The 16,684-nt window shown below is 42.1% G+C and overlaps 1 protein-coding gene across 1 annotated transcript in view; it reads right to left on the reverse strand.

Annotated features, from left to right (window-relative positions):
• The window catches only part of LOC146075913 (uncharacterized), a 105,913-nt gene that overhangs the window by 43,170 nt on the left and 46,059 nt on the right, over nt 1-16,684 (reverse strand). Inside the window, exon 2 of the mRNA XM_083185602.1 lies at nt 13,627-15,791. Coding sequence (XP_083041728.1) covers nt 13,627-15,620 — 1,994 coding nt within the window. The 5' untranslated portion in view covers nt 15,621-15,791. The remainder of the gene's footprint in view (nt 1-13,626; nt 15,792-16,684) is intronic.

The raw sequence follows: 16,684 nt of genomic DNA on the forward strand, positions 1-16,684 counted from the left end.
GCGAAGTGAGCCCGCGAGGGGCGGCGGTACGCGTCCTCCGACCTTTTCATACCCCTACTATCCACTAGGGCGTGGAGTGAGAATAGAATAGTGTGGCGAGCGCAGCAAGCCACCGAGCCCAAAGCGTGGGCGAGCGAGGGGACGCGGACACCTGTGAAGCCCGCAAGGGGATGCGGATACCTGTGAAGGTATCCGCGTCCGCTCGCCACGCTTCGGGCCTCGGTGGCTCGCCACACTATTCTATTCTCACTCCACGCCCTAGTGGATAGTAGGGGTATGAAAAGGTCGGAGGACGCGTACCGCCGCCCCTCGCGGGCTCGCTGCGCTTCGGGTTGGTCTCAATAGCGGGGTGGCGTTAACGGTGGTGGGGGGCCATGAAACCTTTTTTTTTAAAACATATCCTATGTGAAATGGCCATATTGGCCAATTTCACATTGTCATTTTATTTTAACATTGCTGTCTATGGGAAATCGGGTCCATCGCGTCTTTTAACATTACTGTCTATGGGAAATCGGGTCCATCGCGTCGTTTAACATTACTGTCTATGGGAAATCGCGGGCATCGCGTCGCGGTCCCTTATAACGGCCACGACCGACGCGATGCCCCCGATTTGGGGCTAAATCGCGGGCATCACGTCGGTCGGGTGTCCTTAAGTTAACTAAACTTAAGGACAAAATCGGCAGCCCGGATAACTCACAAGTACCAAATGCATGCCTTGATCAAAGTAGGTTTGCCATACCTACATTAATAATGAATGCTGTTGCACTGGCTACTGCATAAACCTCTACCCTCCAACTGAATATATTCTAACATTTGGAAGCTGGCTATACACAATTTGTATGATTTAGAAAGGTGCAGTTGTTTAGGGAAGATGTGAAGGTATTATCTTACCTGGTTTCCAAACACTCTTCTGCAAGCAGATGATGCAGGAAGCACAGGTGCATACCAATAAGTCTGAATCAGACTTATATTGGCCATCTTACCTGCATGGGTCATGGGTCAGTCCGAGTGACATCTGTGCGAATGCTGGCAAGGAAGATGTTGGGGGAAAAGGAATACTTTCCGAGCTGCAGCACAGTCAATGATTTACTGTGGAGTTGGTTCCACTTTCTAATTTGCTAATAAAAAAAATCAGATTCCTGCCGAGATATAAAACGCCACATTTCAAAGTGACAGATTCTTTTTCCATGAAGAACAAAATTACATTCAGCTTCCATAATGACAATATTCAATTCTCCACATAAAGGGTTTATACTGTACTATAAATGTTACTTTCGATGGCATCGGAGTAAAGCAGTTCCCTCTTTGAAACCGGTTGTTCATGTATCCAGTGGATCAAGTCATCAACCCAGCTGCGTACAGACTTAAGCTTCCTCTGTTCCTGAAAATTCCAAACACTTTTCATATTTCATTACTAAAGCCATTAATACTTAATCACTTTCATTCTAAGTTACCCAAGGCATCTAAAGTCCAGACTCAGTAAGGTCTAAAATACGTGGTTTAAAAGATCCTGGATTCTCATATTCGCAACAACTGTCTATGGTACAGAGGCGTAACTCTGGGAGGCAATGGAGTTATATGCCGCCGGGCTTCTGCTCCCTAGGGGGCACCTCTCCTCCCTCGCAAGTTTGAATCAGTTAATTAAAAGATACCAACTTCACTTCTGTGGCTGACTCCCTGTCATAGCAGGATAATAGATGTCACATTCTCTTTATTTTAAACATAATTCCATAATATACATATATTTATGTAAGCTGGTGTGTGTGTGTGTTAGGGGGGTGGGGCACAATATTTATCTTGCCTACGGGCAACTCAGATGAACTTATGCCACTGCTATGGTATCTAAATTTACTGGTGAGCATATGGATTCTTGTGGTTCTACGGTAGAATCAGGGGAATTGACAGAAGACGATAGGATGTTTAACCTTGAATTGGTGGATCTGGTTTTGAAAGAGCTTTACAAAACCCTTAATTATAAACAACCTGAGAAAACTGAACTAGATTCGCTGTTTGAAGATAGGTCCAAAAAAGGGCGTTGCTTCCCAGTGCATAAGGTTGTAAAATACATTTTATCCAAAGAATGGCTTAATGCAGATAAAAGGATAGGCTCACCCAAGAGAATAGATAGAATGTATCCTATAGAGGATGAAGATTTTATTAAGTGGTGCGGCATTCCAAAAGTTGATGCTGCGGTTTCAGAAATTGCTACACGTACGACTATTATTCTTGAGGATGGGGATACATTGAAAGATTCAATGGAAAAAAAGATGGAGAGTGCCCTTAAGAGACTGCATATATCCAGTACTGTTTCTATGAAGTCGGGAGTGGCCATTGCATCACTTGCCCGAGCACTTAGGATTTGGTGTGTATCTATACAGGATAATTTGCATGACAGAACATCTAGAGAACAGATCGGTAAGAATCTAGCTCAGGTACAACTTGCAGTAGACTATATTTGCGAAGCATCCCTGGATGTCTTGGACTATTCTGCCAAATCAGTTACATCAGGGATTATTGCCAGAAGGGCATTATGGTTAAAGTCCTGGGCGGCGGATTCGCACTCTAAGAATAAATTGGCCACTTTGCCATACGAAGGAACCTTTTTATTCGGAAGCAAATTGGATCAAATGATCCAGAGGATGTCTGGCGGCAAGTCAGTTAGATTGCCTCAAGACAAAAGAGGAAGATTTTCGGGATATTCATCCAGACAATCTTTTAGACAAGCCAGGTCATATAGGCCTGGCAGACCTTTTCGCAACAGATACACTTCCAATACGAATAAAGCATTTTTTTGCCAGTCCCTTAAGAGGAGTGGTCAGAGACAATGACGTTATGCCTACTGTAGAGCAAGACCCTGTGGCAAGAAGACTACAAGAATTTTTTCATGTTTGGGAGCAGACCATTCAAGATGAATGGGTTTTGGAGGTAGTCGCCAAGGGTCATCGTTTGGAATTTCTTTCAAAGCCTACAAAGGCAAGATTTTTAAGTTCAAAGCTTCCTCCTCCGGGTGTAGAGAGGGAAGCTCTAAGACTAAGTTTGCAGGGGCTTATAGACTCAGGAGCAGTCCAGGAAGTCCCAGAGATAGAAAGGGAATTAGGTTTTTATTCCCGTCTTTTCGTGATAAGCAAAGTTTCTGGTGGATTCAGAACTATTCTCGATTTAAGAAAATTAAACGGTTACATATGGAGAAAAAAATGTCACATGGAAACCTTAAAAAACATTGTGATGGGTCTAAGAAGGGACGACTATCTAGTGTCCATAGATCTAAAAGATGCATATTTTCATATCCCCATAGCATCAAAAGACAGAAAGTAAATGAGGTTTTGCATAGGGGTAAAGCATTACCAGTTTACTTGTTTGCCGTTCGGCCTAACCTCGTCACCCTGAGTATTTACAAAAGTTCTGGTGGTGCTCATAGAATATTTGAGAAAACGGAACGTGTCGATTTGGGCATATTTGGACGACCTGCTAATATCAGCGAAATCGAAAAACAAGGCCGTCTCAGCAAGGGACTTCGTCATTCAGACACTTCAAAATTACGGATGGCTGGTCAATTGGCAAAAGAGTCAACTCGTGCCCGCACAAGAACTACAATTTCTAGGAGTGTTAATAGACACAAGGTCGTTTCTCATATCCCGATCAGAAAAAAAGATGCAAAAAGATTCACCAATTGTTGGTTCTGTTACAAGGAGAAGATCAAGTATCACTGAGAGCAGCGACAAGCTTGTTGGGCATGATGGCCTCAGCAATCGATATAGTACCATGGGCGAGATGGAGAATGAGGCCTTTACAATGGCATCTACTAAAGTATACAAAAAATCAAGTGTCCTTGGATATCAGGATAAGAATTCCAGGACTTGTAAAACAGTCGCTAGACTGGTGGAAAATCGATCAGCTAAAGCTAAGAAAATCATCTCTGTCTTGTCCCCGATACAAGGTTATCACCACAGACGCGAGCGCTACAGGCTTGGGAGCTCACGGGCTAGGCAAGATGTGTCAAGGAGTATGGTCGCTGTGGGAATCGGAGCTCTCGTCCAATCACAGAGAGTTAAAGGCAGTAGGACAAGCAGTAAAGTTCTTTGCAAAAGACATTGTAGGCTGCCATCTTCGAATTTTTTCGGACAATGCAACAACTGTCTCATATGTCAATCGACAAGGAGGAACAAGGAGTCAAGCATTATTACAGGAAGTAAGGGACATCATGGTCTATGCAGAAAGTCATTTGCTATCAATCTCGGCTTTTCATGTGCCAGGAGAAGACAACCAGGTCGCAGATTTTCTAAATCGGAAGCAAATAATCCCAGGAGAGTGGGAGCTGGATCAGATGACATTCGATCTGATAGTGAACCGCTTCGGACAGCCGGTAATAGATCTGATGGCATCGTCAACCAACAGGAAAGTGGAAAAGTTATTTTCAAGATACCCAATGAGAGGGTCCTGCGGGGTAGATGCACTGTCCCAGAACTGGCGTTTCCCACTAGCCTATGTGTTTCCTCCGTTCTCAATGATCCACAGGGTTCTATGGAAAGTCAGGTCAGAACAATGCCAGGTGATCATCGTCCTTCCCTATTGGCCCAGAAGAGCCTGGTTTCCAATGCTAGAGAGCATGGCGGTGGCAGAGCCATTGTTCCTACCAACATCAACCAAGCTTCTGAGACAAGGTCCGTTGACATGTCAAGATCCGCAAAAGTTACGTTTGACGGCTTGGCGGTTGAGCGGCAGCAGTTAAGAGATAAAGAACTTTCGGCAGAAGTAATTGAGATTCTTCTACAAGCCCGTAAGAAGGTGTCATCGGTGATATATTACAGAATATGGAAGGTTTTTGCAGAATGGTCGAGAAACAAGTTTGAATTTCCAAATGCACAGATATCTCATGTGCTACAGTTCCTTTGCGAAGGATTTAACAAGGGTTTAGCAGTATCCACGTTAAAAGTACACATTTCAGCTCTGAGTGTATTATTGGACTTTAAGTTAGCAGAGCATAGTTTGCTGAGAAGATTCTGCCAAGCAATCAAGAGGATTAGACCAGTGGGACTTGAATTTAGTCCTGAATGGGTTAATGTCTGCCCCTTTTGAGCCACTGGACAGGGCCAATTTGAAGTTCTTAACATGGAAAGTAATATTCTTGGTGGCTATCACAACGGCCAGAAGAGTGGGTGAGCTACAAGCTCTGTGTATGAAGGATCCATATATAAGGATATTTCCAGACAAAGTGGTCCTTAGAAATAAACCTTCGTTTTTGCCTAAAGTAGTAGCAGCTTTTCAGATAAATCAAGAAATTGTGTTACCCTGTTTTCATACCAACCCTTCCGGTAGAAGGGAAGAAAATTTGCATACATTGGACTTGGTCAGAGCTATCAAGATATACTTGGATAGGACTTCTACTTTTAGGCGGACGGATTCATTATTTATAATTCCATTGGGAGCAAAGAAAGGATTTGCTCCTTCCAAGCAGACAATTTCAAGATGGCTCAAGGAGGTTATTTCATTTACATACAAGAAAGTTGGGCATATTGTTCCAGAAGGGATAAAGGCACACTCAACCAGGGCAATGGCGGCTTCATGGGCAAGAGTGGCACAGGTGTCAGCGGCAGAGATATGCCAGGCTGCAACATGGTCTTCTTTGCATACCTTTTCCAAACATTATGCTCTGGATGTGACTGAGAAGAGGTTTGGAAGTGAAGTCCTCAGACAAGCTTTGGTTTGAGGTATAGTATTGCCCACCCTTAATACTTTGGTACATCCCATTGTAATGGCTGCCATGAAGTAGGAGGAAGAAAGTTACGGATTATGCTTACGATAATTCCTTTTCTTCAGAGTAGTTCATGGCAGCCCGTATTTTACCCTCCCTGTGTGTCTTTTCTTTGTTACCCTAGGATCTTGGGCAGAGACAATCAAAAGACTAAAGGTGCATGGGGAGGTGACTGACTATATAGACGAGGAAGATCATGATCCTAGGGTAGAAAAAACTACCTGTCTAATTAGAAAGAGAAGAGGGATAAACCCATTGTAATGGCTGCCATGAAGTAGGAGGAAGAAAAAACATTATAATTAATATATAATATACCCAAATCTTTGTTGTATTTTAACATAATAAGAAGTTGTAGTTAAGTGTGAAGCCCACATACATTTTTCTACTACATTTAAGATGGGTCTGCTGTAAAAATGGTATAAAAGACTATTATGTTTTCACACACATACTGTACATATTAAATAAAATGAAATAAATTCCTCCTTCTTGGATGAATGTATGCTGTATCACAATTGGGAGGAATTATCGTAAGCATGATCCGTAACTTTTTCCCTTCACTACAGACATTGAACAGCATCAGGATGAGGTGGCCCAGATATTGAGGGAAATCTACCTCACCCTATTATATTTGGCGATTCTCTTTGGCCAACTGGAGGCCCTCGTTTAAATTTTGTTTTAATGTTAATATTATTGTTATAAAAAAATAAAAGTTTATGTACAGTTAGAAGTTGCCTGTGTTGTTAATCAGAAATATGTTAGAGGGTTTGTAAGGGCAGGTACATACAGATGTGTAATGTAACTTATATTTGTAATTTGAGGTGAGGGGTAACGATTGATGTGAATGTGCGTGTTTTTGAGTTAAATAACACATAGTGAAAATGCATGAATGTTTAATGTTGTTAGATGAAAACATCACACATAACATCAGGGTAGGTATACAGGTTAAAAAAATCAGATCAAACTAATTATGGACATCATTTAGTACATACACACACAAACACCAACATAACTTTTTTTTAAAGTAACAGCAATGTGGGGACACATAGTGATTAAAATGCAACATTAGAACATCTATATAATAAGTTGAAGAGTCTGTGTGTGTGTGTGTGCGTGTCCGTCGCATTGCGGACACACCGTGGCACTCAGAGACACCAAATTTGGCAACAAGATACCTCTGGACCCGGTGGTGTGCACCTCGAAGCCGTTTTTGGGAAATTTCACTTAGAATTTTAAAAAACACCAAGATTTAATTTTCCTTCATTGATGATCTGTGAAACCGTGGACGAAGAAACAACTCCACACCTGATTTCATTGCTGTCATTGAGTATGACAGACACATTCTAACATTATGGTGAAGGCTTTAAACAATTAGGAAATAATTGAGGATATACATAGACCACACATAACACACACGTACACATTGTACACGCACACACAGTACACCACACACGCACACAACACACACATTTATACGTAGAGCACCTCACACACTTAAGCTGTGTACACACGGGGGAGATAGGGGCTGAAATCACTGGAAACACACCGCATGCAGTACAATACAAATCCATATACACTACAACACACACCCAAAAACAGTACAACAAAAACACAACTCCTGTCTTCAATCAATTCTATGGAGACGGACCACGATAAAATGGCCGCCCCATAAAGCAGACAGTTCTCTGAAACTGTTTGCGGTATGGGGGCGGCCATTTTATCGTGGTCCATCTGCATAGAATTATTAATTGAAGCCAGGAGGGGAGCCGGGACGCGCAGACAGGTAAGCCTGCGGCGATGGGGGGGGTGGTCCGGGGCCCCCCCATTAACGGCGGGGGTGGGGAGGCCGGCGGGGAGGCGCCCCCCCATTAACGGCGGGGGGGGGGGGGGGGGGGACCCAAACCAAGCTACGCCACTGTGAACACACACACTTAAACATTGCCAGGATATGCACAGCACACTACACACACATTTGTACGTAGCGCACCTCACAAACTTACACATTCGGCAGATATACACACACAACACAACACACACATAACACACAACTCACAGTACAACACACACCAACATTCACTACAACACACACCCAAAAACAGTACAATACACAGAACACACACTTAAACATTGCACAGATACACACACATAACATACCTCTAACAGCACAACACACACCCACATTCACCACACACACACAAAAAACAGTACAACACACACAAAACACACATTTAAACTTTGCACAGATACACAACACACACATACTGTATATACATAGCACACCTCACACACTTACGCATTGGACAGATACATACAATATAACACACAAAACCACATACATTACAACACACACACAAAAACAGTACAACAAACACACAGAACACATAAAAAATAATTTGCCGTTTATTTAACAGTCTGTACCGGCAAATAAAAACTGTACCTAATGTACCATTTCTACTTTGTTCCCCATATCTGTCTCTCCAGTTGCACTGAGAATTCTTTGTCCTGGCCAATGCACCCATTGATCAATACAAAGTGGGTACACTGCACTCACCCTGTAAGTCAGTTGGATATCAGGCACTGCTCTGCCTTAAGGGTTTCCCAGACTCTTTTGGTTCATAGATAATGTTTGGTCGACGGGCATGAGAGCTGCATGCATTTGTTTGAATGTTATGAGTGTAAGAAGTTGAAGAATAAGACTGAGATGAAGATTTGTCATGTTATAGTGTACAATTTACTCAATAAATCGTGAAAAAAATATGTGTACATAGAAGTACCATCAAGAAATGAAAGTAGGATTAAAAAATAAATTATGATTCAAACTGATAATTGTTTGGATGGCGGTGGGTTGCGAAACAAATCTATAGGTGGAGGGGGTATGGATATTGTGGGCATAATTGGTGTTTGGTACACCTACAGGGGGTACCCAGATGATGAGAAATTTTCACTACAGTGTAACAAACACCAATTATGCCCACAATATCCATACCCCCACCTATCGATTGGTTTCACAACCCACCCCATCCAAACAATTATCAGTTTGAATCAGAACTTATTTTTTAATCCTACTTTCATTTCTTGATTGTACTTCTATGTACACTTACATTTTTTTCACGATTTGAGTAAATTGTACACTTTGTAACATGGCAATTCTTTTTCTCAGTCTTATTCTTCAACTTCTTACACTCAAACCTTATCAATGCACCCATTGATGATTGTGATGGCTGGCTCAGTGGACTGGCTCGGCGGGTGTAGGGAAGAATTTGGCCCATTGCACCCATTCCCAGTGGGGCATTACAGTGGTGCGGGTATCGTGCGTCGCGTCATGACATCATGTGGCCAGGCCCGTGGACTTGCTCCCACACTCAGGGGCTGCCCCACTGTTTGGTAGAGATGCCCGATGCATGTGCTTTACAGATCCCCAGACCTGAGACTGCTGCAGGTTCGGTGAGGGGAGTGGCAGGGAGCAGTGGATTTTTAATTAATTATGGCGGGGTAAGTAACGCCCACCCCGGTCCCTTCGCACTCAGTGCCTGTAATTACACACCCTAGAAACTGTACAATTTGAAAGTATCGAAATGGAGGTGTGGCCACGTCCCTTTCTGATTTTGTACCGATTTCTGACCCTCAGATGTTGGGGGATATGTCATACAGTAGGTGCTAAGTCTCAGGAGTGGATGTGGAATTCATCAACACATACAAGTTATCAACTCAGGAGCGTTGTGTTTCAAACAACAACACCACACCTGATTTCATTGCCGTCATTGAGTATCAATGCAAACACATTCTAACATTATGGTGGAATCTATAACAAATTACAATCTTAGGTCTTTGGCACAGCATATTGTAAGATGACATTTTTCAGCAATTTTGGAAATAAAGAAACCCCAAGGGTTTCCCGGGCAACACCGGGCGGGTCAGCTAGTAATAAATATACATGTAAGGAGGGGTAAAAATAATTTTTATTAGGCTGTTCATGAAGGTAGACAATTGAGGTAATAGAAAACAATAATTGATTAACAATTAGAATAATTCATTTAATTGTCTTAATCATAGTTGAAAGGCTAGATTAGCAGGGTCATATATGTGAAAGGTATGTCAACGTGCACGGACGTACGCTCACTCTCACGATGGGTGACAAACTCTGAGTTTTCCATTGAAAACAGGCAAGACCCGTCCGTGCACGGTGGCTTTACGCTCAGACAGCCGTAAGCTGTCAGTGTGATAGCGGAGGAGACCCGACCGTATACGTTGGCGTACGCTCTATTGTACGCCAGTTATCGGTGTCTGAGGAGATCCGTCCGTGTACGGTGGCGTACGCTCAAGTGTACGCCACTCCCTTTGTCGGTCTTTGTGGCCGTCAGTATGCGGATGTTTTGTGGGTGGACTTTCGCTTACCGTCCGCGTATGGGAAACGTACGGTGATGCGGAATGTACGTACGTTTGGCCGCCCGAACCAGAATAAGGTCCTAAATAACTTATCGTGTGGATCTAGTCTGTTTGTGTTAATCCGGTATATATTTGGGGCATAACGTATGTTAGGTTTGTGACATTCATCCTTATTTATAAGCCCTTACGTTATATATTTACTAAGATATAAAAGAGGTGTGTTGGCTGATGGGTAGGAGAGACTTAGATGTCCCAATGTGATAACACTGTGATCCTTTTAATATTTAAGATATTTATGTTGTGGTCACTGTTCCTGCTGGTTCGAAACTATCTGCACTGGTGCTGGTTGTAAATAATCAGTAAAAACCTACTCAAATGTTTCCCTGATTTGTAAAACCAGGACCAGATCTTTGAGCTTGGTGCTGGTTATGGCTGGAGGGGTGGAACCCCACGCCGTTTTTTTTAAAGGATTTTTTTTTACACTGAAGCCTGCACGGATATGACTGATCCGTGCAGGCTTCTGCCAAATACGCATGGAAAATGAAGCTTATTTTCAATACGGCCACTTAGTAAATAAGGAATCACCATTCTTTTGAATGGTGATTCCTATTCGTATTCTTTCGATGGCGTATACATTCGTAATACAAATACAAATGTGCCATAAATATGAATACGAATTTACGTATTTTCAGGATAGTAAATCCTGAAAATACGTATAAGCCTAAAAAATTTGTATTTTACTATACAAATACAAATTTTTTAGATGTATTTTGCTTAGTAGATTTCCCCCACAGTGCAAACACATTTGAAAAAGTTGTGTGTAGCACAATGAAACACGTTTGTAGCATTTACATTAGGACACAATTGAGGACGCTCTCTACATTATAATTGAGGACGGTGATGCAATAAAAATCAGCAGGAGCAAAATGTATCTGATGAATACCACTCTACATTGGCCAATTATTGTTATGAATACCCACATAATTTCATATAGAGCAAAAGAAAAAGAAAATAGTCTGGCGCTTTATATCACATAGAACACAATTTTTAAATAATAGAGCGAATAACCAAACAGGGTTTACTCCTACAACAGACTGCTGCTGTTTTGTGGGGAGGTGCTCAGACTCCTCAAGAAGAGATACAAAACATAGACAACACAGAACAAAACTGCGCATGGGGTCGAGGTATTAATTAAACAATAGATTTAATTATACAAATGTAAAAATGAAAATAAAAAATAATAAGAAATATTTTTAGTATTTTTTATTTTGATTTTATAATTAAATCTATTGTTTAATTAATACCTCGACCCTTGCGCAGTTTTGTTCTGTGTTGTCTATATTTCATATAGAGGACTGAGCACTCACAGGAACAAGCAGGACATGTATATGCTATCTGAAAGTGGTACATTCAATCCTCACTGAAATTTGTAGTTTAACATGATTTCACCAGTAGTTTTGTTTTTAGCATGAGCTATAATAAATTAGCATATTCATTCTATTGCCCACAGCTATATATCATTGGTTAAAAGCACCACTCTTAACTTGGAATAATTTTCTTGCACAAATAAAGTGCATATAATGTCCCCAGCAGTGCCAGGTACAGATCAAGTCCCCAGCAGTGCCAGGTACAGATCATGTCCCCAGCAGTGCCAGGTACAGATCATGTCCCCAGCAGTTCCAGGTACAGATCAAGTCCCCAGCAGTGCCAGGTACAGATCAAGTCCCCAGCAGCGCCAGGAACAGATCAAGTCCCCAGCAGTGCCAGGTACAGATCAAGTCCCCAGCAGCGCCAGGAACAGATCAAGTCCCCAGCAGTGCCAGGAACGGATCAAGTCCCCAGCAGTGCCAGGAACAGATCAAGTCCCCAGCAGTGCCAGGAACAGATCAAGTCCCCAGCAGTGCCAGGAACAGGTCAAGTCCCCAGCAGTGCCAGGAACAGGTCAAGTCCCCAGCAGTGCCAGGTACAGATCATGCCCCAAGCAGTGCCAGTTACATATGTCCCCAGCAGTTATTTTAGCAAAAAAGAGGACATTACGGAAACCATGGTTGTCAGAAAAATTTGGATAATATATCTTGATAAAAGATACGCAACCGGGATACGGTCATTGGGTCCCCAGCATGATGGTTGACAATCATTAGGTCAACACCATTAGGTCGAAATGCAGGAAGGTTGACATGACGTAAGGTTGACAGGGTCATTAGGTGGACATGGGTAAGGTTGACAGGGTCATTAGGTGGACATGGGTTTTTTTAAATATTTTTTGAGCCAAAATGTGCAGACAGGCGGTATTTCATGCCCTACCATCCACTAGGGCGTGGTGGGAGAATAAAATATTGTGCACGAAGCATGGCAAGCGCCCGAGCCATGCGACGGGACATGGTGCTACATTTTAGTGTTTATGTTGATGGTGACGGCATTCCGGCAAAAAATAAAAAATAAAAAATTGTGTCGACTTTTTCAATGTCAACCTAATGAGTCAACATTACCCAAGTCGACCTAACGACCCTGTCATTTCGGTGTCCATGTTGACTCAACATGTGCCGACAGGTGGTGTCTCATGCCTTACCATCCACTAGAGCGTGCTGGGAGAATGAAATAGTGTGCCCAGGGAGGCACCACGTCCGAAGCATGGCGATTGCAGCGCTACATTTTAGTGTTTAAGTTGACTGTGTTGACAGTCCAGTTAAAAAAAAAATGTTGATTTTTTCAATGTAGACCTTACCAATGCCGACCTAAAGTCATGTCGACCTTCCTGCATGTCGACCATAATGCTGGTGACCTAAAGATCCATACCCATGCAACCTGTATAATTGTTATCAAAATAGAAGGAAAAGCATCTATAAAATACAATGGATGAGGTGAGGACTATGCAGTATTAAAGACCAGAAGAGACCTGTAGGACAGTTTGCAGGGTTCCTGTACAAATAGCCAGAACTCAAAGCTCAGCCAGTCATAGGCAGAATCCCAGAACTGAGAAAAGCTTCTGGAACCCTGTACGGATAGAAGGTCAGCTGTATATACCATTCAGTACCGGCATCCCAATCACCACTGTCTGTAGTTATACTGCAGCTCAAGTTCCTACTTGAGATCATCCAAGGGGAACTACCCCCAAGTCCACTTGTCTGACCACTCCTGTCTTTATCAGGACTGATTTATATAAACCACTTGTCACATTCAGAACATAAATATGGTCTCCCTAGAATGCATATTGTGATGGTACGAGCTAACTTATAAAACACGCATTCAGGCCATTGGGACAAGCTAACTTACTTATGAAACAAGCTGCATCCAGGCCCTCAGTGACTCATCATATGATTAATAATAATTGTCTTTATATCAAAAACACCTGCATTCAAAGCATGTTTCTAGTTTATTTCATGTGTTTCTCCTTTGAAACAGCAGATGCTTAATAGAAAAACATTTGCTGCATTCAGAACATTTATATGTTCTCTTCTGTGTGACTCATTTGATGTCTAACGAGGCTTGACCTATGGGAAAAACATTTGCTGCATTCAGAACATGTATATGGCTTCTCTCCTGTGTGAATCCTCTGATGAGTGACAAGATTTGACTCCTGGGAAAAACATTTGCTGCATTCAGAACATTTATATGGTTTCTCTCTTGAGTGACTCATTTGATGTATGACAAGATGTGTCTTCCGGGAATAACATTTGCTGCATTCAGAACATTTATATGGTTTCTCTCCTGTGTGAATCCTCTGATGTACGACAAGCTGTGACTTCTGGGAAAAACATTTGCTGCATTCAGAACAATTATATGGTTTTTCTCCTGTGTGAATCCTCTGATGTAGTAAAAGATGTGACTTCTGGGCAAAACCTTTGTTGCATTCAGAACATTTATATGGCTTATCTCCTGTGTGACTCGTCTGATGTATAATAAGCATAGCCTTCTGGGAATAACACTTGCTACATTCAGAGCATTTATATGGTTTCTCTCCTGTGTGAATCTTCTGATGATTGACCAGCTGTGACTTCAGGGAAAAACATTTGCTGCATTCACAGCATTTATAGGATTTCTCTCCTGTGTGACTCAGATGATGGGTGACAAGGCTGGACTTCCTGGAAAAACATTTGCTGCATTCAGAACATTTATATGGTTTCTCTCCTGTGTGACTCCTTTGATGTAGGACAAGATTGGACTTCTGGGAAAAACATTTGCTGCATTCAGAACATTTATAGGATTTATCTTCTGTGTGAATCCTCTGATGTTTGTCAAGGCTTGACTTATGGATAAAACATTTGCTGCATTCAGAACATGTATATGGTTTCTCTCCGGTGTGAATCATCTGATGAGAAACCAGCTTTGTATTAGAGGAAAAACATTTGCCACATTCAGTACATACAAATGGTTTCTCTCCTGTGTGCATTTTCTGATGTCCAGCAAGTTCTTTCTTGGAGAGAAAACACTTGCTGCATTCAGAGCATTCAAATGGTTTCTCTCCTGTGTGACTCCTCTGATGTCTAACAAGAAATTCTTTCTTTTTAAAACATTTGCTGCATTCAGAGCATTCAAATGGTTTCTCTCCTGTGTGACTCCTCTGATGTATGACAACATGTTCCTTCCTCTTAAAACATTTACTGCATTCAGAGCATTTAAATGGTTTCTCTTCTGTGTGATTCTTCTGATGCATAACAAGATGATCTTTGGAGATAAAACATTTGCTGCATTCAGAACATTTATATGGTTTCTCTCCCGTGTGATTCTTCTGATGTAAAAGAAGCCGATATTTGGAGATAAAACATTTGCTGCATTCAGAGCATTTATGTGGTTTCTCTCCTGTGTGAGTCATGTAATGGGCAACAAGATGATGTTCAGAGCTAAGACACTTGCTGCATTCAGAGCATTTAAATGGTTTCTCTCCTGTGTGACTCCTCTGATGACTGATGAGTTGTCTCTTATGGGCAAAACATTTGCTGCATTCGGAGCATTTAAATGGTGTTTCTCCTGTGTGATTCCGCTGATGACTGACAAATTGTTGCTTTTGGGTAAAACATTTGCTACATTCAGAACACTTAAAAGGTTTCTCTCCTATGTGATACCGCTGATGAAGAAGAAGATGTGACTTGTGTGAATAACATTTGCTGCATTCAGAACATTTATATGGCTTCTCTCCTGTGTGACTCCTCTGATGTCGGACAAGCTGTGACTTCTGGGGAAAACCTTTCCTGCATTCAGAACATTTATATGGTTTCTCTCCTGTGTGACTCCGCTGATGTATGACAAGCTGTGATTTATCAGAATAACATTTGCTGCATTCAGAACATGTGAACGGTTTCTCTCCCGTGTGACTCCTTTGATGCCTGAGAAGCAGTGATTTATCTGTAAAGCCTTTGTCACACTCAGAGCACACATGTGGTTTCTCTCCTGTGTGACTCCTCTGATGTACCAGAAGCTTTGATTTCCATGTAAAGCTTTTGTCACACTCAGAGCACACATGTGGTTTTTCTCCTGTGAGACTCATCACGTACAAAATAGTTGTTGAAGGTTTCTTCTATGCAGAGAATAAAGGTTGCTTCGGTAAATCCTCCAGAGGTGTAGGAAGAAAGGACGACTTTAGTTGGCTGGATCAGAGAACAACGTCCCTTTCAGCAGGATTTGGCATAAAAGTATAAGAAGATGTTGTGCAAATGCCCTGTAAAAAAAGTTAAAATGTAAAAGGTTAACATAATTCTACTTTATTGGCAGGATTATATTGTGAGAGGAACAATTATTTATTTTATATACAACAAATATTGGTCAATGACCATTATCATATATATTATTTCGGTACTTGTTTCCTAGCACGGCGCCCCGATTTGCATCTTATGGCATCGCATGCGATGCAATCCGATTTTTAATTGTACAGCCACCCTGATGGGTGATTACTATGTTAAATGCACCCCCATTGTTAACGCCACCCTTACTATCAACGCCAACACGAAGCGTGGCGAGCGCAGCAAGCCCGCGAGGGCCGGGGGTACGCGTCCCCTGACCTTTTCATACCCCCACTATCCACGTCGGCGTGGAGTTGATTTTAGATAGTGTGGCGAGCACAGTGCACCCCGCAAGGGAACGCGGATTACTTCACATGTATTCCGCTGCGCTCGGCGCGCTTTGGGCTCGGTGGATCGCTGCACTCACCACACTATCAAATCAACTCCACGCCGACGTGGATAGTGGGGGTATGAAAAGGTCGGAGCACGCGTACCGCTGCGCTCGACACGCTTTGGCGTTAATAGTGGGGGTGGCGTTAACAACGAGGGTGCATTTAACATAGTAATCACCCATCAGGGTGCTTGTACAATTAAAAACCGCATTGCATACCATTTTAATGGCATGCGATGCGATATTTTATTGTACAGTGCGGGTGTTTCAACCCGAAAATCTGGTCTTATTGCATCCCTTAATTAAACGTATGCGATAGGAGCCGTGATAATACACAAGTAGCATTATTTCTTTCTAAAAGGTGATTTTCCATGACGCTGCCTTTTATCTCTCTTCATGATTACCCAAAATCAATAAACTTACCATTTTAAAGATTTTTTT

This window comes from Crinia signifera, chromosome 4, assembly GCF_055691185.1.
Source record: "Crinia signifera chromosome 4, ASM5569118v1, whole genome shotgun sequence".
NCBI lineage: Eukaryota > Metazoa > Chordata > Amphibia > Anura > Myobatrachidae > Crinia > Crinia signifera.